This window comes from Drosophila mojavensis, unplaced genomic scaffold, assembly GCF_018153725.1.
Source record: "Drosophila mojavensis isolate 15081-1352.22 unplaced genomic scaffold, ASM1815372v1 contig_74, whole genome shotgun sequence".
Lineage (NCBI taxonomy): Eukaryota > Metazoa > Arthropoda > Insecta > Diptera > Drosophilidae > Drosophila > Drosophila mojavensis.
The window spans coordinates 14,268,059-14,290,218 of record NW_025318899.1 but is presented as its reverse complement, the minus strand read 5'-3'; the positions used below and the strand labels follow the sequence as shown (position 1 = coordinate 14,290,218).

Here is a 22,160-nt window from a genome sequence, read left to right as displayed (position 1 = left end):
AATAAAAAGTCTGGACGTGCTGAAAAGTGTGCTGTGGTTTTCGTTCTTTTCGAATTGTGGAAGAAAACTGAAATTTGGCTCGACGCACATTAACTGGTTCCATAGTGTAGCGGTTATCACGTCTGCTTTACACGCAGAAGGTCTCCGGTTCGATCCCGGATGGAACCATGTTGTTTTTTTTTTTATTTTTTTAATTGAACATTTTTAAAAGCATAGCCATTGTTAGAAGCTTTCTAACAGAAAGCAAAAAAAATGAATAAGCAACTATTTAATTTAGTATATAATTCAATTAAACAACTTTTTATTATATTTGTATCTATTAATATATTTTCTGAATATTTAAAAAAACTATTGGAATTTCTTTTATAAATTACAATAGAAAAAAAAAAGAATGAAAATTTAAAAAAAAAAACCCACATGGTTCCATCCGGGATCGAACCGGAGACCTTCTGCGTGTAAAGCAGACGTGATAACCGCTACACTATGGAACCAGTTGCAAAACGTTTGCTTATTTGATAATTTCAGATTCTGGAACGAGTTTTTGTTTATTTTCAAGGGATTATTTTCAAAATGTATATTAAGGAAGTTTGCACACAATTAAATTTACAAAAAAAAAAAAAAAAAAAAAAAACAAACAAACAATTACAAAACTTAATTTATGGCGGGCTCACTGTCATAATTTCCACATGTAATTATCTTTTATTTATAAAACACAGGGGAGAAAAGTATAAAGAGATAGCTTTGATAAGTGATTATATACTGTGCTACGGTTATACAACTTCCGTTGATATAACTTCATGAATCTTGATGCTATTTTTGTAATGAATGGCTCATCGTAGCTGTCTGTGTTTCGCAATGCAGGTAAATGAACGCGCTGCTACCTGCGCCTAGCTGATAACATCCAACTGTACTTTTCCGACATTATATGGTATTATAAATTACAAACCAACTTTATCTTTTGTACTTCCCAAAGCCAATTATCGTGGCGCGCTTTATTTGCACATGTCGGGGTTTGGGGGAAATATAATTTGTATTTGCTGCTGTCAAAATCAAAGGGGGCGTATCCATATGGCCGTATGTTCCACTCAATTTATTCCCTCTCACTAGCTCTGTTTCAGTCAGTGTCCAGTGTGTTATCAGTTTGTGACGTGACGTCACGATTAACAGTTCATCATACACACTCAATTGATTGGAAACTGTGAAATTGTAAGACTGGGAGAGCAGCTCTCTGTTGCTATGTCAATGATCGTCCAATGACTCTCTGCTCTCTCTCTTATTTCTCTATAGCGGTACAGGGCTGGAGCGACGAATGCGTTGCTCAGTGGGAAGCAAATGGAGCGTGGCAAGAGTGCTATTACACTGCACAGCATAAGTAAGGCATATAACGAATTGAAAACGGATATATAAATATTTGAATAAAGCGAGATTCATTGTGCATTAAATCTTACATTAAAAAAAAAAATATAATTATTAAAATAATGAAATAAAAGACAAAATATATACATTAAATGCTCTGGATGCAATGTAAGAATAAATAAAGTGAAGTACTTTATTATACTATTGATATACATAAGATTTATTTTGTAATTCTATATGTTTTCTGATATTTTTGTTAACTTTTCCGTCTGCAAAAATCAAACTTCAGTCATGTAGTCGAGTGTAATTGAGCGGATCGGCTCTCGCCGTGCCAGTGAGATATGCAACACTTTTGTTGGATTCGTTTGAGAGATCTGGTGGTTGATTTGCTTTGGTTGGGCTCGGTTGGCGCTGTGCCGGACTCAGTTGCTCAGTACTCAGTTGATATTCGTTAAAGGTGATCGTCGGACGTGATATTGTCGTCCAAGGCAAATATATCGTAGTCTTTCTTTTATTATTCGTAAACTGTAAATCGTGTTCATTGTCTGTCGATTTCACATTGATGTGCAATTCTTGTTTAACTAAAAGTTAATGCATTAAACCAAAAGTGTTGCAGTCTTAAGAGCTACAGAGTTGATAAAAAGAAAATATAAATAAAAGAGAAACGCCACGTTCTCTTGCTCTACAAATACATACGGGTGATACATACTTATATATTTTATGTGCAATACATACAAACACAGTGCAGAGCTTATAATTAGCTAGTTGCCTCACATAGCAACAATCGGATTTTTTCACAACTATCAAAAGTCTTTACACACTTTCTTTAAATATACTATAGTACAAATCATTTCCACAAGCGTTGCGGAAAATTTGTTAAGGGAGTTGAAAGTGAAAAGCAAGAAACAAAATCACCCAGTGCGGTTCCAATGTAGCCCTTCATGGTTAATTAACACGAGCTCGTTGTGTGACTATATCGCTGTTTCGTGTTAAAACTATATCTATAAAGGTGTCAGATCGTAGAAAATCGAAAAATAGACTAAATACAATTCACATAAATACCATTAGTCAACAAATACCAAACAATTAACAGCGCAGACTTTGCGTGACTCAGCAACCAATCAAATTTTCCGGTGAGTAGATCATAGCATATTTCGATCAGCTGCTGACATAACTATGGGTAGTATCTAGAAGCAACTTAGTATACGTTCTCAAAGTGTTTCAGGGGCTTGTCAACACGCGCGCTCGTGCACTTAAACAAATATTGCTAACCTGACGAGTAGGAAACGTGGGTAACTGCCGACTCATTCCATTACTATGTATATAACTAGGCTATCTGGAATCAGGTCAATATTTTCATAAATAATTCGCACTTCTATTTGTTCTGTTTAATTCAGTTTATATATATATATATATTAATTTTCGTTGTGTATTCTTAAACGTTTTTGTCCGACGGGGAATGCAAATGCGCATATTCAACGGGATGAGATTACAGATCAAGGGTTTTCACTTTCTACTAACGCACAACAGCAGACATGACTAAACAGTTTTGGGGGTTGCTCGACGAGTGTGACCTGTAGCTCGAGCTCAATGGGATTTTCTACTGTTTTTCTAGTCTAATGAAATGAATTGACAATGTTGAGATAACGGCGGATTGGAAAAACTAGGAGATTTTAGATTGGGAGGCTTTTAATGCAAATAACAGACGAGGCGAATCTGTTTTGTAAGGGCTCGTCTAAGCATTAAGTAATGCTGTTATATAAAAATATATGTCCTCTATAAATTATTTTGATCTCATGTAGAGCTTATTAACAGATCAGAAAGGTGGCGGTAATCTAAATATAATCTAGAGTTAGTCAAAAGATAATCTAGACATTATCTGGAGCTCATTTAAGGCTCATCGGGAACTCATCTAGTTTTTTTCATCTTACTCAAAAGACCACATGTAGAGCTCTTGTTCCATTAATTTATAACATTCTTTAGAACTCAGAACTTCATTACGCTCAGCTTTATCTATATATCTGTTGAGAACATTCCACTATTTTCTACAGCTCTACGTTGCAAGCCTCCTAGCTTATCTCTGCCGATCGGCAAAGCTATTTCGATTATCTATATTATTTGTTTGCTAATTTTAGTCTACACTGATAGGCCAACACGGCAACTCGAACTGAGTCAAGTGCAATTAGCTGAAGGCCTAATTGCCGTGTGTTTGAATCCAATTTGAATTGGAATTCGCAGTCGGAAGTATGATAAAAATGAGCAAATGCACAATGAATATGTGTCATCGATAGACCTTCAGGCGTTATTTAACGTGTTAGCAGACTGAGACAGGTGAATAGGGTCACATGAGCGAGCGTGACAGAGCGACAGATAGCGAGACAGATCTCAGTGCAGGGCGAAGCAGCGCGGCGCTTATCATTGCAAATATTTTTACAAAGCGGCAGCTCCTCAAAAGCATCCAAAAATAAATGAAGTATTTACGCAGACAGCTGTTTGCTACTCCTGTTGCTGTTGTTGTTGTTGCTGCTGATGATGCTGTTTGAGTAGATAAGTGATGCTTTGAGTAGATAAGATTCTTACAGAGCACCTGCTTGACGGAAAAACAAAATCTCAGAAGATGTAAATTTAGTTGAGATTCCACAACGAAGCTGCGAAGTATAGATCGAGTATCAAGCTGTGAAAATTATAGAAGTGTTTCATTATGGCAAATCTTAAGTTTGGGTAAAGCAACTGAATATTACTTAAAAGATATTGGTAAAAGATTATTGGTATACAGCAAAAGTAAAAGTCAAAGGCAATGACCTAGAATATAAAGCGAAAGACCCGACAATAAATCGCAAATAAGTCTCAAATTACCTCGAATACGAACAAGTCTGCATGGATACCTAAGGCTGCCTGGCAACAGAGGGTTCAAGACGGTTAACTACAGTTCTTAAGAGACGTATACCTCAAGATGCTGTTGTTGTTGTTGTAGAATTGTCTGTGATCAAGGAAAAATAAATAAAAGACAATTATAAAGAACTACTACAAAGGCAAGCCGTGAGCCAAAGCCAGGAATAGCAGGGCAAGGAGAGAGACAGGGGTAGACAACAAGAGCGAACTAGAGTGAGAAAGAGAACGACAACAAGACCGAGCGAGGTTGTGGGGGAGAGAGAGAGTCAGTGGCATGACAACAGCTTCTATCACATGCGCACTCAGGCAGGTCTTTTCAAAGAACTTGCCAGGCGGCTTAAGCAGACACAGGCAGACGAGCGCAGACGGAGAGACAAACCGACGGACGGACAACGGCAGACAGCGTGATCATTGGGGGCAGCTATTGTGTCTTACAAATACGCAGACAAGAAATGAGGTCAAAATCCTTGAGGTTCTTGTCCCTCAGCATGAGATGAACTGCAGTTGAGACTCACTTAAGAGTCGAGAACAGAGCTTAAGGGTTAGAGCTGCCAATTTAGCTGTTAAGACTCTGATATAGAGCCATTAAGTGGATATATCATACAATAATTTATAGTATATATACACATATCATATGATCATTCATTGTTGCATACAATTCATTTAGAGTTATGTAAATGCCTGGAGAATTCATCAACAAGCCGCCTCTAATTAGTTGTTTATTGAAGCTGGCAGCCAGACAGAGAGTCAGCCATTCAGGCCCTCAAGAGAAAATTTCACGTCAATTAAAAGGTCTCATGATTGACCCCAACAAAAATGTCAAAGACAATTTATTGTAGATGGTAGAAAGTTTTGCTGGGAAAACAAATACGTAACAAATAATTTTCCTATACTTTAATTGCGCATTCAACTGAATGCCAATTTCCAGCTATGCGGAACGCTCCAGACTCGATTCAATTCAAAGTCAATTGAGGAGCTGATGCTAAATGACGCTGTGCATAATGAAACCTAATGGAAATGCGAAACGCAAACGATTCACTAAAAATCATCATTAACAGCTTTGACTGTTCTATTACGGGTTGAGGCAACTGCTTTTAGCCATATGCCCTAACGTTTAGATAGATTTGTTAGCGTCTTCATGGCGAACCGGTTGCAAATTGTAGACTCAAACTGATATTTAAATATAGCTTAAATTGTTAACTCAATTAAATTGTATTTTTAATATTATAATGATATAATTTAGTTCGTTTTTGAGCAGTGAAAAAATGTGCTACCAAAACTGGTTAAGTATTAATTAGTTGAAGCTAAATTTGTGTTGTTATGGCAGAGCTCGTATATGTGTAATTTAAGAATGACTTACAGGGATGTTCATAGTATGATCTGCATTATGATCTAGATTCCATTTCAATAGCTAAAACTTGGCTTTAGTCATAGCCAAAATTTAATGAAATTATAGAACAGATAACAGCTACTTGTTAGCTGCCTTATAGCCTCTTCAATAAGTATTGATCAAACCAAATTTTATGAGTATTAGGTCTGCAGATCATCTATAACTTATCTTCCATTTCCCAAAGATCTTAAGATTCCAAAATTTCTAGATTGATCCCCCATTTCCTACTATTAATTAAACATAATGACTGCTCTCAGCTAATATACTTTTGCTTGCTTCTGCTGTACAGGGTATTTAGCTGAATGCTCCATTAAAAATGCGCTGTGGCATAAAAATGCGAATTCTCGACAGTTGGCAGATGGTCACGTGCGCTGGTTAGCCTCGGTGCAAGTCGCCATTGATAAATGCATAGCTCGTCATATTAATGCGCTTTGAAGATATGTCAAGAGTGCATTAGCTCATAGCTGGAGATAGCTACACCTGCCACGTGCTCAAACGTTGGCTATGGCGCACCACCTGACGGCTGTACGGGATGGATCACTCGCTCGAGGGTCGAAGACAGAAGCGGCCAAGTTCAATAGAACAACGTTGCTCTGCACAATTTCAATTCAAATCGTTTGTCGGATTTTCCGCTCGTTTCGCTCGCCAAAAAATTTCGAACGCTGTCAGTTTTGGTGGGAGCGTCAAGGCAATCGGTTGAGATCGCGCGAAAATTCGTTTTCACAAAAATTTTCTTGCGCATTGACGTCGTAATTATCTTAGAAGAAGCGAGATTACATGCAATATATATAATCTTTTGACATAGGCGGATCTTTCCGGTTCTTGCGAGCTGATCTATTTACGTGTTGGAATAACCAAGAATAAAATTTAAAAAATATATTTTTACATAAATCATAATTGATAAATATTTGTTGGTGTGTGTACAGCAGCTGAGTGTATCTGATAAAGGTAAATGAACTACGACGACTCATCTGGAGGAATTTTGCTGGGTTTTTCAGAAATGTTATTATTGACTAAGCACTGAAAACAGCTGCAGAAGGAAATCTATAATCTAATATTTTTTCCATATTTCTAGTGAAAAATTTATAGAAATATTATTAGCCGAAACAGCTTTGACTAGACAAAGAAAATAATTTAAATGGTATATTTCAATGGAACTATTGAATATTTATGAATTAAAATTGCTATATAATTTTATCTATATAAAAAATCTTTCGTTCATCAAAATGCCTTCAAAAAAGTCAAAGTCGATTGTTCTTTGATGAACCTTTTGCTTATAGACAAGCTGATTAGCATTTCATCATCAATCGTATCTCAGTCGAGATCTGTTAATTGCGTGCTTCAATCACACCGCATACGTATAGAGTATAACTTGTTAATCACGCGACTAAAGCTGTCAGCGCATGCGATCTGCAAATGCTTGCCAAATGGCTGGGAGCTCAGTGATATTGCCAGTGTTGAATAACGGTTTTGCCACGTGTGTCAACACAGCAGTCGTCGCGACGTCTGGACTTTTTTCTTAACAATAATGTCGACTAGTCTGATATAAGCTGAGACAGTAATCAGTTGTCGTTGCAATTCTCGCTCAAATTGTATTTGCAGTAGCAGTTTCTGATTACACTTCTGATACCCTAGGTCTGCTGAGTATGTCTAAAATAGGGTATGCTTTAATGATCATAGGTTTGTAGCAGGCAAATAGGAGATGTACCTGGTGTCATTAGGTATATTTATTATTTATTAGGATTAATAAGTTATGGGTAAGGAGAGCTCTGTGCTTCTTCTTTTTACTTGCTGGCTTGCCTTTTCGATTCTCTTTCTTTCTTTTCTCGAGGTTTACTATGCCTTAAAGCTTTATACATATATTATATATACATAATTCCTTCGATTTCTATGAAACCAACTAAAATCGTTATTAAATTTTACTCATTTGAGTATATATATGGATCGTTTCAAGATCTAGATCAACAAGATATATAAATTGATTCACTTTAGTTCTATCAAAATAAGAAGCACTCCGTCTCTATATTTTCACACTTTCCTCCAATGCATTGCAATGCACTGGCAGGGTATCTACCTAGTCGTTCACTTAAACCTACTCGTTATTCCTTTTTTAGCTGGCTTAGCTGTCTGCTGTAAGTTTACAATTTCGTTGAGTTTATCAACGGACGGCGCGTGGCAGCGGCTCAGCTCAGCGGACTTTTCCCCCCATTGCATTGGATCGAGTGGCCGAGCGTAATTGATTGACCGATATGAAGCGATGTCTGGATTACAATATTTTGCATGGGTTTGCATATTTATGCTCGCTTAGCTCTTTACATTCAGCATAGATTGAGGTTCCCACATCAGCGACAGGTTGCCTCAAATACTCTGGGAGTTGGAGCTGTTGCTAAGTGAGTGGCCGATGTTGAATTATTTATGAGACGCGTTAGCAGATGATCTGCTGTCTGCCTGAGGTTCCTATCACGTTTTGGATACATGAACTGCCTTGAAATGCTTTGCCCATTGAACAATTTGAATACATTTGCTTTTATTTACATAGCTAAATAAGTGGGCTGCTCTTTGCTTTTTTTTTAAGTACCGTAATTAGTTAAAAGTTATTTGTTGGTACATGATTTTTATTGGTAGGAAAATTTGAAAAATTTTATGATTATTTTCATATATGTTTTCCTTTGTTTCAGATCTGTATACGTAATTAATTTATTGCTATTATTGTTTATGAAAAGGCGAGCATATCGAACTTGATTTGTGGATAGAACCATTTAGCATAACAGTGAATTATTTGACTGCTCTACTAATAGGTACAGTTAGCACAAAAGCTCAACATTTTGAATAGGCCCATAAATCATAGACATTGATATTGCTTATGTGAGGAAAGTTCTAGGTAAACATTTATTAAATCGACCCGCATGGAATGTTCGCCACTGTCAGTTGATTCAAGACTGTCTAGACTGACAAGAGCATATCTAAATATTTGCACAGCATGTGTATGTAATCTTATCAATGTTTCAATATGTATGCATATAGAATTTCAGTTTCAGTTCAGGAAATAGCGTAGCTTCTATCTGGACATATTTGGAGTACTTTGCTATCGACTAAGTCAATTATTTACAGTCGACTTAAATGATTGATTGGGCTGGAAAGAATGAAAATGTGCTGCGGTTGCCAAGGCATATTACATGATAGTATCTATATCTATATATACCTAGATAATATCCACATAATATCTGGTTGCTGCATTGCGCACATTGAACTCTATAAATCAGCCATGTAGGCTGTTCACATCTAAGCAAAAATTATACAATAAAGGGGAAAAAAAAAAAACAAGAGCAACTTTGTGTGCTGCACAAACAAGAGATGATAACGATAATAAAACTTAATTAACTTCAGTTAGCTTTCTTGGAAAAAATACGCAAAATAGACGTCAAACATTTGGCTAAGCTTATAGACATTAGAAGGCTACCTTAGCTCACATGCCATTGACGTCATTGGAGGGTTTATACTTGGCTAGAACTTTGTCTAGTTCAACGTGCAATTGGCAGCGCGTGAGCAACTGCATGATTGACAGATTCTTCTGGCCTTGACGCTGTTCACTTTATCTTTCGTTTACAATGCAAATCAATTTGGTCAGAGAAATATATAAAAACAATTAAAAGCCTGCTTGGCGGGTATGCCTGACTAGGTAATGACTGGGCAGCAGCTGATGCTAATTATGGTTAATATATATTTTAAATTGAATCTTGAACGATCCTCAAACAAGTAGATATTTATCGATATTACAAAACTGAAATGAATGATCATATAGAGATATCTATAGCTCACTTTACCCCATACACTCATTTTAGCCAGGGTATTCGAAACATTGATGTATATAGACAGCATTCAGAAACAACTTTATCGGACCGGCACGGTTTTCCACTGGCTGCAGCTGCTTTTCACTTGTTTATTTTCACAAGTGAAGCGAAAATGAAATGAATTTCATATCGGCTAAATGCAAAAAGCAAACAATCGGTGCGAACTACAGTCCACAGTGTGATTCAGGGAAAGTCGCATAAAAAAGCAGTTATAAATATTTTAAATGTGTTCAGTAATCATCGTTCGTAATGACTGCAAGCGAAATGAATTGCCAAGATCCAGTAAGCCATAACTCGTTCATAAATATTTGAATATATATACATATATTTTAATAACTGGTCAGCTGATCAATTTTGTGACAGGCTCAGCGAAGTAAAGTGCAAACAGGCAATTAATTTAAATGGGGACTGCCCAGCACTTGACATAGTGAATGCAATTAATCATATGCAAAAGCAGTTAAAGAGCTCAATTTAGTTCAAGTCGTTAAGAAAACAATTTTAGATTCTGTTGTAAACCCCATTCCACTTTATTTATAGTCGAAGTAATATAATATATTGCAACTGTTTACTGATTACTTTCGCTGCGATTACCAACTCTTAGCTCAGGCAGGTGAATTTGTCTAGCAGTCGATAGACCCTCAACAGGCAGCAGCTGCTGGTTTGATTCGTTGCCATTCAAGCCAATTGAGCTTTAACATCACAAGACATCAATTCAAGTGGCCTGTGCTCCAATTCAAATGTCGCCAAGTTGCCGAGCTCACTTAGCTGCCGGGGACCACCAATCAACTGGCCGCGACTCATATTTCATCTCAATAAACAAATAAATAAATATGCACAATTCGTTGAACTTGTGCGCGTGCGCAACGTTTTCATAAGCGTTTTGCATAAACAAAGTCTGGGCGTCCAGAAAGCTGGCTCTGTGGATTGGAATGAGAAAACAAACTCAACAAGTAAGAAGGCTCTAGTCGAGACTGCTCGACTAGGAGATACCCTGAACCCTCTAAGCTGATATTCTAATCAATCTGCACTTTTATGCACACACACATACACATGCATCCACACGCACGCATAAGCCTGCGCTCTGCTAACTGCGCAGTAAGCAGCGACTGCGCTTGGGCTGCGCTGCAGTGTGGGCAATATTATGAGAATTTATTTGTTGAATAATTTCTTTTGTAGACATAAGATCTTAATGAAACTTTCAGAGCGTAATTATATGGTGAATACGTGTGTACATTCCAAAGCACAAGTCTCTAGTACTTGAAATGCGTTTTTTACAAATTGGGGGCGAAGGGGGCGTGGTATCCAAAATCTGTTAATTACAAAATCTTTATATCCATTAACTTTATATACAACCCAAATTTGAAGACTCCAGGTCTAAAAATGTTCAAATTAGGCTGAAAAAACAAAATCAATTTTTCGATTATTCTCGATAAAAAAGTTATCGGACGATTTATCGAAAAAATAAAGCAAACTCGTACTGCGTATGGTACTCACGAGTATGCATGCCAAATTTCAGCTCTCTAGCTCTTATAACTTCTGAGATCGACGCACTCATACGGACGGACGGACGGACGGACGGACGGACGGACGGACGGACGGACGGACGGACGGACGGACGGACGGACAGACGGACAGGGCTATATCGACTCAGCTCGTCGCGCTGATCAAGAATATATATACTTTGTGGGGTCTGCCACGCCTCCTTCTACCCGTTACATACTTTTTCACAAAACCATTATACCCTGATTTCCCATTTTCAATGGGTTCAGGGTATAAAAATGATGATCTATTGATTTACATGTCTAGAGGCGCAGCCGCTTAAGATTTACTCAGACTAGACTAAACATGAGATTTATTTGATTAACTTTATTTTTATTTGTCTTTCTCTTTGCAGTACTTCAAATGGGTTGACTTGGGATATTTAAGCTTCCTGGACCCGGGAAACAAAAAAGGTAAGCAAAAACTAAGCATTAAGAAGTAAGGACTAAGCATTAAGAAGTAAGAACTGAGAGCTGAGGTAGAAACACTAAAAATTATGAACTATAAAGAACTAAGATATCAGAGCTAAAAACCGAGAGCTTTAAATATATTTGATAACTAGATTTAAAAGGGAAGAACTAAGAGCCTAAAATTAGGAAATGAGAACTAAGAACTAAGCACTAAGAACTAAAATACAAATACACATTCATTGCTATATTTATTGCTATATATACACTATATATATTTCCCTTTTGATGATATACTAGAAAACCCAAATATTTTCATTTTATTAATAGAGCTTCGATTTCGTTTGAATTCCTGATTGATTGTTGCTTAGTTCTGCAAAATATTTGGCATTTCAAAGCTGACAAAAAAAAGGAAAATCTTCGTATAAACACTCAATATATGTAGAGGGAAAATAGCTACAAAGACGTGTGAATTAATTTGCTTACATGATTTTCATATCAACTAATTCTACGTGCCCGACAATTCCCAAACTGTCGAAAATAGAACGAGCAATGGGGCGTATGCGCAATTTGTTTATCTTTGTTAAACAGTTGCACAAGTTGCTTTCGATTCGATTCAAAATTCTAATTACAAACGATTATAGTTTGCCTTTACAAGGCCTTGATATTATTGAAAGTGAGGCAAATACTTTTGCAATTCTTGAGCTGGACTTCTTTCTCTATGCATTAAGCTATTATTTATGATATCATGTGCTTTAGATAATTAAGTATACGTCCAGCTGGAACAGGTGGGTGAATGTTTATCGAGCTGTGAGTGCCATAAAACTTAGCCACATCAAGATCCACTCGGATCATAAAACAAATATATACAATATATATAAATAAATTCAACTACTAAAATGTTTATCCAAGAGAGAAATAGGAAATGTTGCCAAAGTTCAGATTCGGTTGGACAAATTGAGGTATTTTGATGGGCATCTCTTGACTGAATATGAATTACAGTTAGCGATTCGAGCCAAAAAATCGAATTGAGACGTATTACAAACTGAATGGAAATAAAAGCGAATTGTTTATTATTATTGAGCAGCAAATGCGCATTGTATAAATATTTAGAGTGAGCGAATAATAATGGGCGTTCTTTTCATTTAAATACACGCGCCGACGTCATAGAGAAATGCCTTTCATATGAGCTTATATGGGCTAGATCTCTTTTATAAATGGCATCAATTAAATTGACTTAATATTTCCTTTTCGCATCTATTTTGCTAGGGATAAACTTTGAACTTCAGTAAATTGAAATAGTTTGGACGCTCAATAGATACATAAACCGCATCTGCTGCTACTGGACATAGCAGCGAGAAGGCAATAGCAACCACATACATAAGCAACCACCTGTAACACACGCACACACGCACACACATCAGGCATTAGCATTCGTTTTTGGGAAGTATTCACTTTTCGATTAATCACCGTTTGAGCCACTGCCCAAGAGCAGCGACAACCCCGATGAACCAAAAGGCCGATTCGCTTGACAGCGCGGCCACCGTGAAGAACAGCAGCAGCAGCAGCAGCAGGAGCTGCAGCAGGAGACAGGACTCGCATCCTGGCGCTATTGGCCAAGTGATTGCCATCAAACTGGGCCACTCCTACGCGGCACGCGCCGATCTCAACTATTGCCGAGCCGAGTGAACTCCACACAGACAGATTCGCCCAGAGAGTAGAGTTGACCAGGAATAAGTCTGCATAGACCATATACATCTATACATACATATATATTCTGGAGTAGTGATTTGAAAGCGGCTTCAAGACGGACGGCACAATGCTGAAAGTTGTCGGTGCATCATGGCAGAAGACGCGTATAGGGACGTATATACTGATCGGCGCCGGCTTGCTGGTGATCGGCGCCTTCTTTGTCGGCTATATGGATCGGCCCGAGTACGACGGGACCTACTGTGCCACCGCCTTCTGGACGAAGAAGGTGGGCTTTCAAATCGAGAACTGGAAGCAGCAAAACGACCTGGTTAACATACCCAAGGGTGTGGCTAGGATATGCTACAAGGACTCTGTCTATGAGAATGGGTAAGTTTTGATCTACACTCTCAGTCGGGTACACTTTGGCTAAATGATATGCATCTCCTGCAGTTGGGCACAAATCGAGGTGGAAACGCAGCGCAGTTACCCGGATTGGGTGCAGGCCTATGCTGCTGGCATACTGGAGGGCTCGCTGACCTGGAAGAACATCTACAATCAGTGGACCAAGTAAGTGTGACAGCCACCACATCATATGCCTACAGCTGCTCAATGCCTCCTCTCTCTCTCTCTCTCTCTCTCTCAGCACAATCTCGTCGTCTTGTGAACGCGATGAGAGCTCGGAAAAGTTCTGCGAGTGGCTGCGCAACCTGGTGACCCGCAACTACGAGCATCTGAAGCAGCAGGCGGCGACCAAGGCCGAGCACGATCATTACTGGCATCAGGTGCATTTGGTGCTCAATCAGCTGGAGGGCATGGAGACGGGCTATATACGTGGAGCCACACGTGCACGCTCCGACCTGGAGGAGGAGATTCCGTTGTCCGACTTTCTGCTGATGAATGCTGCAGCTGATATCCAGGATCTGAAGATCTACTACGAGAACTATGTGCTGGCCAGTGGCAATGGCACCGTGGAGGCGGGCAGCAAGAATTTCTTCCTGCCCAGCGCATCGATGCTGACGAAGCTGCTGCGCCAGGAGGAGTCGCCGCAGATGCTGCAGCTGCTGTTCGGCCACAGCACGGCGGGTAGCTATTCGTCCATGCTGCGCATCCAGAAGCGCTACAAGTTCCACTATCACTTCTCGCCCGACACGCGCAGCAATACGGTGCCCGGGGTGGACATCACATTCACTGGCTACCCGGGCATCGTGGGCTCCACGGATGACTTCTATGTGGTCAAGGGACGGCAGGTGCAGTCCATTGTGGGCGGCGTTGGCATCAAGAACGAGAACCTGACCATGTGGCAGACAGTGGACGTGGAGAACATGGTGCCGCTTGTGGCGCGCGTCATGGCCGCCAATCGCATTGCCCAGAACCGACGCACCTGGGCGCGTGCCATGTCCCGGCATCCGATAACGGGCGCCAAGCAATGGATCACCGTCGACCTGAACAAGCTGGGCACCCAGGACAACCTGTACCATGCGCTGGACGCGGACGAGAAGCACGACGATGCGCCGGTGGCCGTGAATGAGAAGGACAATGCCGCCATCAGCGAGCGCCACGATCAGCTGAAGAATATGGTCTGGATAGCGGAACAGCTGCCGGGCCTGATGTACAGCAAGGATGTCACGGAGCACTTCCTGCTGGCCGGCAACTCCACCTGGCTGGCCAACGGCGTGCCCTACTTCGATGAGATCCTGAAGGCCAGCGGCGGCTCGCGCGAGAACCACAGTGAGGATCACACAATGACGGCCGCTGAAGACGCCGAGCTGACCAATCTGGAGGCGGTCGATAAGTATTTGCGCAATCACGGCTTTCGCGGCGATCTGCTGGGAGATGAGTCCATTGCCTATGGCAACATAGACCTCAAGCTCTTCTCCTACAATGCGCGGCTCGGCATGAGCGACTATCACGCCTTTGCCGGGCCCATTTTCCTGAGGCTGCAGCATGCGCACGCCCGTTCGCTGGAGGAGCCCCACGTCCAGGTGACGGCTGATCAGGCGGAGCGGGCGGATCAGGCAGCGCCCGCTGCCATGGGCGACGAGCGTCTCAGTGTGACCATAGACGATGCGGCGGCTCTGGCGGAGCTGGAGCTGATCACGGAGCGGCGGCCGGTGCGGAACGATATGAGGGCCATTGCGATGCGAAGGATTGGCAGCGGCCCGTTCAAATGGTCGGAGATGAGCGGCGTGGACGATGGCAACAATCATGAGGGCCATCCCGACGAGTGGAACTTTGACAAGGTGTCGCCCAAGTGGGCGTGGTAGCCTGCCAAAGCTGAATTAATCAAACAAATAGCAATAGAACGTATTCCCAATCGAATTTCACGAGCGACCCCAACTGCGAAGCAATAATTGTACCTAATTATGTAATCTTAGAATCGTCCCCTGTGTGTTCCTAGCTATTAAATCATCCTCTAATTCTGTGTTGCGTCCATAGTCGTAAATTGTAGTTGTGCCCACGTAACATATCAATGTCAATTATTGTCTTCCAGTTGATATTTGTTTAATTATTTTCAAATATTGTAACGCCTATAGTCTCAAATTTTAGCTAATAGTAGTCACTTTTATACATATAAACTGAAGCGAAATTGCCAACAACAAAACAAAACATGTGTATTCATTTAATTTTGGGAAACCAAATTTCGAAATCAATCGAAATTTCAGTTTGGCTTGCTTTAGTGAAGACCAGAACCATGATGAGCAGCGCCATCTAGCGTTAGCAATAGAACAGTGAAACTGGCTGAGTGTGGAGCCTGGACTTTGTGGATTGCATGTGATTTGAATGGACTGTTGAATTTAAATGAGATTAGAGCAGGCGTCTTGGGTATATAATATAAATTGATATTATTTTATATTTATATATGTGTGATATGCCGTTTAATCAGTGGAATTCTGATTGGCATATATTTTAAATTGGATGTTTTATAAAAAGGGGAAAAAACGTTCGATTCACAGAATGTGACGCCTTCTTATCAATTATTTAGAGATAAGCTTTGCTTCCAGCATAGATTTTTTTTCAATATAAATATTAAGAATCTTTCTACTGCACAGCTTCACTCCTCCTCCTCCCCTCCTCAACATCCCTTATGTCTCCCTCAGCAATATCTTTCTTTAACTCCAACTATACATCGATTATGACTTTGGCAAAGTTCTTATGGTTTTTGAGATATCTCAAGTATAACAACTCGCCCCATTTGTCTGGCCAAGTGCTCTGCTGAGATGCGCATTCATTATTCACATTTCGATATAGATTGCCACGCATTGCATTCAGTTAGCCAATAACCGCAACGCGCGAAACTTTTTGGGAAACAATTCGTGAAATGTTCGCATCAATTGCTATGCCATCGGGTATATTGATTTCAAAATTGAATTTGCAAGTTTTTCATTTCATTTTTTTTTTGTGTTAGACAGACGACAAACGAGGCCAATTACTTGGAGATATTTGTGTCGAAAACTTTGGGTGAAACTTTACAAAATTTCCCTTTGTCTAACAGCGACAACAAGACAATTGTGAATGCAACATGCAGAGAGAGAGAGAGAGAGAGAGAGAGAGAAAGAGAGAGAGAGAGACAGGGAGAGTGATAGAGTATGGCATCTGTAGAAAGCAAGAAAAATCCCCTTTTATGCTTTGATTATGGTAATTTTGCGATTTGTTTTCATTGCAGTGAAATATGCAATTTTCCTATATGTATGGGAGAAGAGCAAACTTCGAGCTGTTCCCACACAGAAATATGTATTGGACTAGGGCTCTTTACAGATGTATGTATATATCTATATATATCTCTTTCTATATATATATATATATATATATATTGTATAATATGCATTGCGCCGTAAAAGCAACTGCTTTGCTTACGCCCCCAAACTCCGAGTCCGGCATTTGCATAAGTTGTGCAGCGAGCGAGCGAGCGAGCAAAAGGAATTACGGCCAAGTATTTTGCATACATTGGGCCCAAAGCACATTCAAACTGACTTTGGCCAGCGGCAAAGACGCCTTGCACTGCCTTTTATATAAATTACAATTTATATATATATATATATATATATAGCGCTGCTTGGCCAATTGCTGAGTTATGGCCAGTTGGCTAGTTGGCCGAGTGGGCGGTTGGCCCGCGGCTAATATCAATATACGTAAATTTACTTTGATGCTAATGATTCGGTTGATGGCGTTTGTCAGTCGAATGCATTTAAATACTTGCCACGCTTAATGCCGTTATTGATATTGATCAATCCGTCAATATGCCAGAGTGGCTAAATTAGTGCGTCAGCGCAGGTCAAGCGGCGTTTTAGCCACGCCCACTCACTGATTTATAATTGTAAATTTGCTGTTGTACTTGTTGTTTTTTTCTTATTTTTGTTTTTTGTTTTTTTGTTTTTGTTTTTTGTTTTAACCAACAGTTGCTGCTGCTGCAGCTGCAGGTGTTCGCATTGTATTGGCTTTACCTATTTGATTTATGGCCCAAAGCGCGACCAAAGCAACCAGCAGCACATTTTATGACGTCACACGCCCCGCGTTTACGCAACGCACTGGTCCACGCGGCGTATGCTTGATTTAATTATGTGCGTGCGCGTGAATGGCTGAAATGCTCTAACTGAATGCGAGTTGCTTAGAAATGTTGATTGTTACGATTTTTGCATGTATAAGCATATATATGGAATCAATTGTGATTTACCAGCTGTAGTTTACTTTAATTCACGCTGGCATACATAAATAATTGCAAATCACAAATGATTCTCTATTCCCGAAATCAAACTCAAAATATTATATCGTTCGCTCACTCTCGCTCCGAGCGGAACACTTCGGTTGCTTTCGTTTTTCTTCGCTGTTGATTGGCTTAAGTTGAGCTACTCGTGTGGTGCTCTTTCCACGAACATCGTTTACCGAGAGATACGATTGACGATCGCGCAATGAGGCTCATGAACTGAGTCAATGCAATCGGACTTCACTTTCACATTCACACTCTCACATACACACACTCTCCATTCACGAACGCAATTGATATGCTAAGCAGACTAGCCGATCGTGAACGGAGCGAAGCCGAGCTGTGCCGATTGCTTTCTGAGTTATTTCTCAGAGTGCGTATAACATACAGTGAGAAACGTTCAAACTTCATAGGTCGATTATAACTGTTGAAAGTTTCTCACTAATTTTTACACGCACTCTGAGAAATAGCTCAGAACGCAATCAGCACAGCTCGTATTTACTTTAATCAAAATTTTAACAGTTTTACTCAGAATTTGCGTCTTGTATATTTCAGAGCAGAGTCTTAAGACTTTACTTAGCCTTTTGCTCGCAACAGCTAGCATTACTTTTATTATGAGTTATGCTCATGGAATTGGTTATATGTATACCTCTGTTACATTTATTATTCTGCTAATGGTCAAAATTAGTTATTTGTTAAAGCATACGAAGAGACTCCAATAGGATATAGGAAACTTTTCTCATTCAACCATAATTAATAACTTCAATATATAAATTTAATAGTTTATTTTTTAATACTTTATTTCTATTTTTTCTGTGGCTGTTATTATTTAACCATAATTAATAATTTAGATATATCAATTTAATATTTTATTTTTAAATACATATTTTCTATTTTTTAAATGAAACCTAATATTTTATATATTTATTTATGTCAATAATTATGCTTCTTTAACTTGCATTATCTCCCTTTCCCTTTTCAATATTTTTACATAAATTTATTAATTTTCTTAGCGCATTTGTGGTTCGTCATTCAGTTGCAGTCTCCGCTTTGCAGTGGGCATCAAAGTGCAAATTGATTTATTATGAGCCGTAAATATTTGATGAAATTAGTTTTCGATATTTGTGCGCTGTTGGGGCTTATGAGCAAATTGTTAGAGCCCGGGCAGCCCCAAACCGGCCCCAACTCAGCCCAGCCAAGCGCTGATTCGAGCATATAAACATATGTCTGACAGCTATTTCTGTCTCACTCACCATCTGTCTGTCCCTTTCTCTCTTCCATTTAGCCGAAAAACACACAAAGGATGAAACTCATTTTATATATTTGCTCGTTTATTTGGCCCAATTTTTTTGCTCCTGAAGGCAACAGACCAAGACACCAGGAGACCACGACACCAGGAGACCAGGAGACCAGGAGACCTGGAGGCCGAGAGACCAAAAACCGACGTTTGGTTAAACATCTTAATAAAGAATTTGTAAGGCTTAGGGCTGCAACAACAATGATAAGAGCGGCCGAGCGGCCGAGCGGCCGAGCGGACTGTGAGCCGCTCTACCTACCTCTACCGCTCGGCCAGCCGTTGATAAGCACGCGTTGACTTTAAAGAATTTGCCCAAATAAATACTCAGAGACATCTTTACCCAAGTGCCAAACAATGGCCAGACAATGCCCTGCCGCTGGCCTTCACTCGATTGCACATTATTTTCGTTTTCATTTTCTCTCCCTCCGCCCTCACCATATTTTTTGTGCTGCTGAGGTCATGAGGTCATCAATTTTGTGAAAATAAGAAGAAGCAGAAAAAAACTGTGTGTGACGCAGCTTGCGCTGCCGGCACAATTGTGAATTAATAAAAAAAAAAACGTGCCTCGAAGCTGGCAGCTGCGGGCAGCATCAAAGCGTGATTTGAACCCATTTTAATTGTCGTTTATTAATGGACATTTTCGGCATTTCTCGCTAACTTTTTTGTACTTTTTTAAAGCCAGCAAAAAGCTGCGTTTGAGTGGGAAAAGAGAGCGTATTGGCTGTGAGAGAATTTATTTTATTTGTGCATTTTGAATTTCTTACTCGTTTGCCTGCTAGAGCAGCGATTGAAGCTACGAATTTGGAAATAATAATAATAATAATAATAATAATAATAATAATAATAATAATAATAATAATAATGATAATAATACAATTTAATAGTGTACTTGTAAAGTAGTGATAATATTGTAATATTTACTAAAATTTATTAATAATAATTAATACAATAAAAATATTTATACATATATAATTTTATTATATGTACATATATTCGTGAATAGAATAGAATAAGTACGACTGAAGCGTGGCCCAGATGAGAAATTTAATATTTACTTGACAAATTAACAGCTAGGAACTTTGAATATTATATATATAGAACATATTATATAATCCTATACAACATCACATACTCTCTATGAACTCTATAAAATTATATAAAAACTATAACATGTCTTTATAAAAAAAACTCTCCCAGTCTTAAAGCAAAGAAGACCTCACTCTCTGCTCTTCACTTGCCCCACAAAGATTTATTATTTATTTATTTTTATTAACGAGCTTACTCATTATTATTTAAAGCACCAACGAGTATCACGCAGTCAGCTACGCCCGCTTGAACGAGTTTTTAGAAAAATGACAAAATAGTTGCTCGTGATAAATGACTTTTGAGTGCAGTCAAATTGAAGAGGACAAAATTAAATTTGAGCTGTTATTTATGTGCGGAAATTAATCAATAAATTAAAAGAGTCGCAGCAGCAGGAGTAGCGCCCGGTTATGGCATATTAACAATTATATTAGCCTTATATTTTCAGGTAACAAGAAAAACAAGTTAATAGCTGACTCAATAAACTGCAATAAACTGTGGCATCGACAAACCCAAAAGTCAGCCAAAAGTCGAGAGCTGAGCTAAATGCATACAAGCCAAGGCAAGACCTAAGCCACTTCAGGTCTTATGAGCTGCAGCAGCAAAACAATAAACATGTCGATGCCACTCAAACCCACTCAGCCCGCCCAGATTGGCGACTGTCATAGAGATGCATAAAAAAGAAGAAGACGAAGAAAATATATATTGAGTAGATGATTTGAGTGACACAGAGAGAGAGAGAGAGAGAGAGAGAGAGGGAGAAAGGGGGAGAGGGGAGAGGGAGAGAGGGAGAGAGACAACTGTGACAAACCAAGATGACAGGCAACATGGTGCATGGAACAAGCACTTAAAAACAAAATCATCAACGCAATTGAAGTTGTTAACAACTGCATGCAGCGTGCACAACGGGGCGAGTTGAGGGGGCGTGGCAAATGAAAAAATATACATATATAAAAAGTAAGCTCAAGCAGCAAGACTAAAGCATTGACAAGGCAACATGTTTTGCATTTTTGAAGTATCTATGCATGACTGAGACTCTGTGTGTGTGTATGGGTGAGTGTTAGTGTGTGTGTGTTTTGGTGTGTGTGGCAGTTTATGATTAAAGTAAAAGCCTGAATATCGAATACTTGGCATGACAGGGCGTCATACCGCCAGGCTTGCATCCTGCTACACGGCGCACGCTTCTGCAACTTCATCATTGTGATAAATGAGCTTTGGATGTTGTGCGCCGGGAGCGACAATAGCAAACAGCAACAACAACAACAACAGCAACAGCAACATTGCTATCGACAACAATAACAACCCAAATGGCTGAACATTTTTCGAAAATATATGAATGTATATAGAGAGGAGGCAGAGAGAGAGAGAGATAGAGAGAGAGAGAGTGTAAGTGAGAGACAGAGTATAAGCAGAGCTGTAGAAAAATAGGAAAAAATTGTAAAAAAGTTTCGCCGCTCGAATTGTTATTAACAAGTTTTAAACAAAAAAGTTCAAAGCTGAAGGATTTATGCCACAGCCCACACACATACATATGCACACACACACACACAAGCCACCCACTCGACCAATAGCAAGCAAACGAGTCGAACACTAACTAAAAAGCAAAACTTTAAACATTTTCATGCGTTTTGATGACTCCCAACAACAACAACAGCAGCAGCAACAACAACAGCAGCAACAACAATCGCGGCCAAAGGGCGCAAACAGATCAGCCAAATCAACTGCTCACCCATCCACAGCTCAGCTCAGAGCAATGCAAATGTTTGACACAAATTTTATAGCACGCAAATGGGGCGTGTGCGACGAGCAGTTACCCAGTACAAGGCATTTGGGTATATAAACTATATTGACTATATATTGTTTGGTAAGTGAAATTTGTAGTAGTACTTGGATTTAGATTGGGTATATTAGTCATTTATTTAATAGAAGAATTTACTGGATTTTTATTCAT

The 22,160-nt window shown here is 39.4% G+C and overlaps 1 protein-coding gene and 3 non-coding genes across 7 annotated transcripts; 3 read left to right on the top strand and 1 right to left on the bottom strand.

Annotated features, from left to right (window-relative positions):
* The first annotated feature begins 95 nt into the window (after positions 1-95).
* On the top strand, positions 96-168 carry Trnav-uac. The gene has a single exon. It is a non-coding gene; the product is annotated as a tRNA-Val (tRNA).
* Positions 169-418: 250 nt separating this feature from the next.
* Positions 419-491, bottom strand: Trnav-uac. The gene has a single exon. It is a non-coding gene; the product is annotated as a tRNA-Val (tRNA).
* A 1,292-nt stretch (positions 492-1,783) lies between these two features.
* LOC6582447 lies at positions 1,784-12,849 on the top strand. Of its 4 annotated transcripts, none has more exons than XR_006357509.1 (3): positions 1,784-2,489; positions 11,384-11,441; positions 12,705-12,849. It is a non-coding gene; the product is annotated as an uncharacterized LOC6582447 (transcript). The 4 variants fall into 4 exon arrangements; XR_006357511.1 differs by lacking the exon at positions 1,784-2,489 and adding an exon at positions 4,059-4,077; XR_006357510.1 differs by lacking the exon at positions 1,784-2,489 and adding an exon at positions 6,304-6,586.
* Positions 12,850-13,120: 271 nt separating this feature from the next.
* On the top strand, positions 13,121-15,734 carry LOC122756696 (putative phospholipase B-like lamina ancestor). The gene is made up of 3 exons (XM_044009589.1): positions 13,121-13,514; positions 13,578-13,694; positions 13,771-15,734. The coding sequence occupies exons 1-3, from the start codon at positions 13,255-13,257 to the stop codon at positions 15,389-15,391; spliced, it is 1,998 nt and encodes a 665-aa protein (XP_043865524.1). The 5' UTR covers positions 13,121-13,254; the 3' UTR covers positions 15,392-15,734.
* The last annotated feature ends 6,426 nt before the right edge of the window (positions 15,735-22,160 follow it).

Coding starts and splice junctions, on each gene's coding strand:
- LOC122756696 (XM_044009589.1), top strand. CDS start 13,255: ATGCTGAAAGTTGTCGGTGCATCATGGCAGAAGACGCGTATAGGGACG. Junction 13,515..13,577: donor GACTCTGTCTATGAGAATGG/GTAAGTTTTGAT, acceptor CATCTCCTGCAG/TTGGGCACAAATCGAGGTGG. Junction 13,695..13,770: donor ATCTACAATCAGTGGACCAA/GTAAGTGTGACA, acceptor TCTCTCTCTCAG/CACAATCTCGTCGTCTTGTG.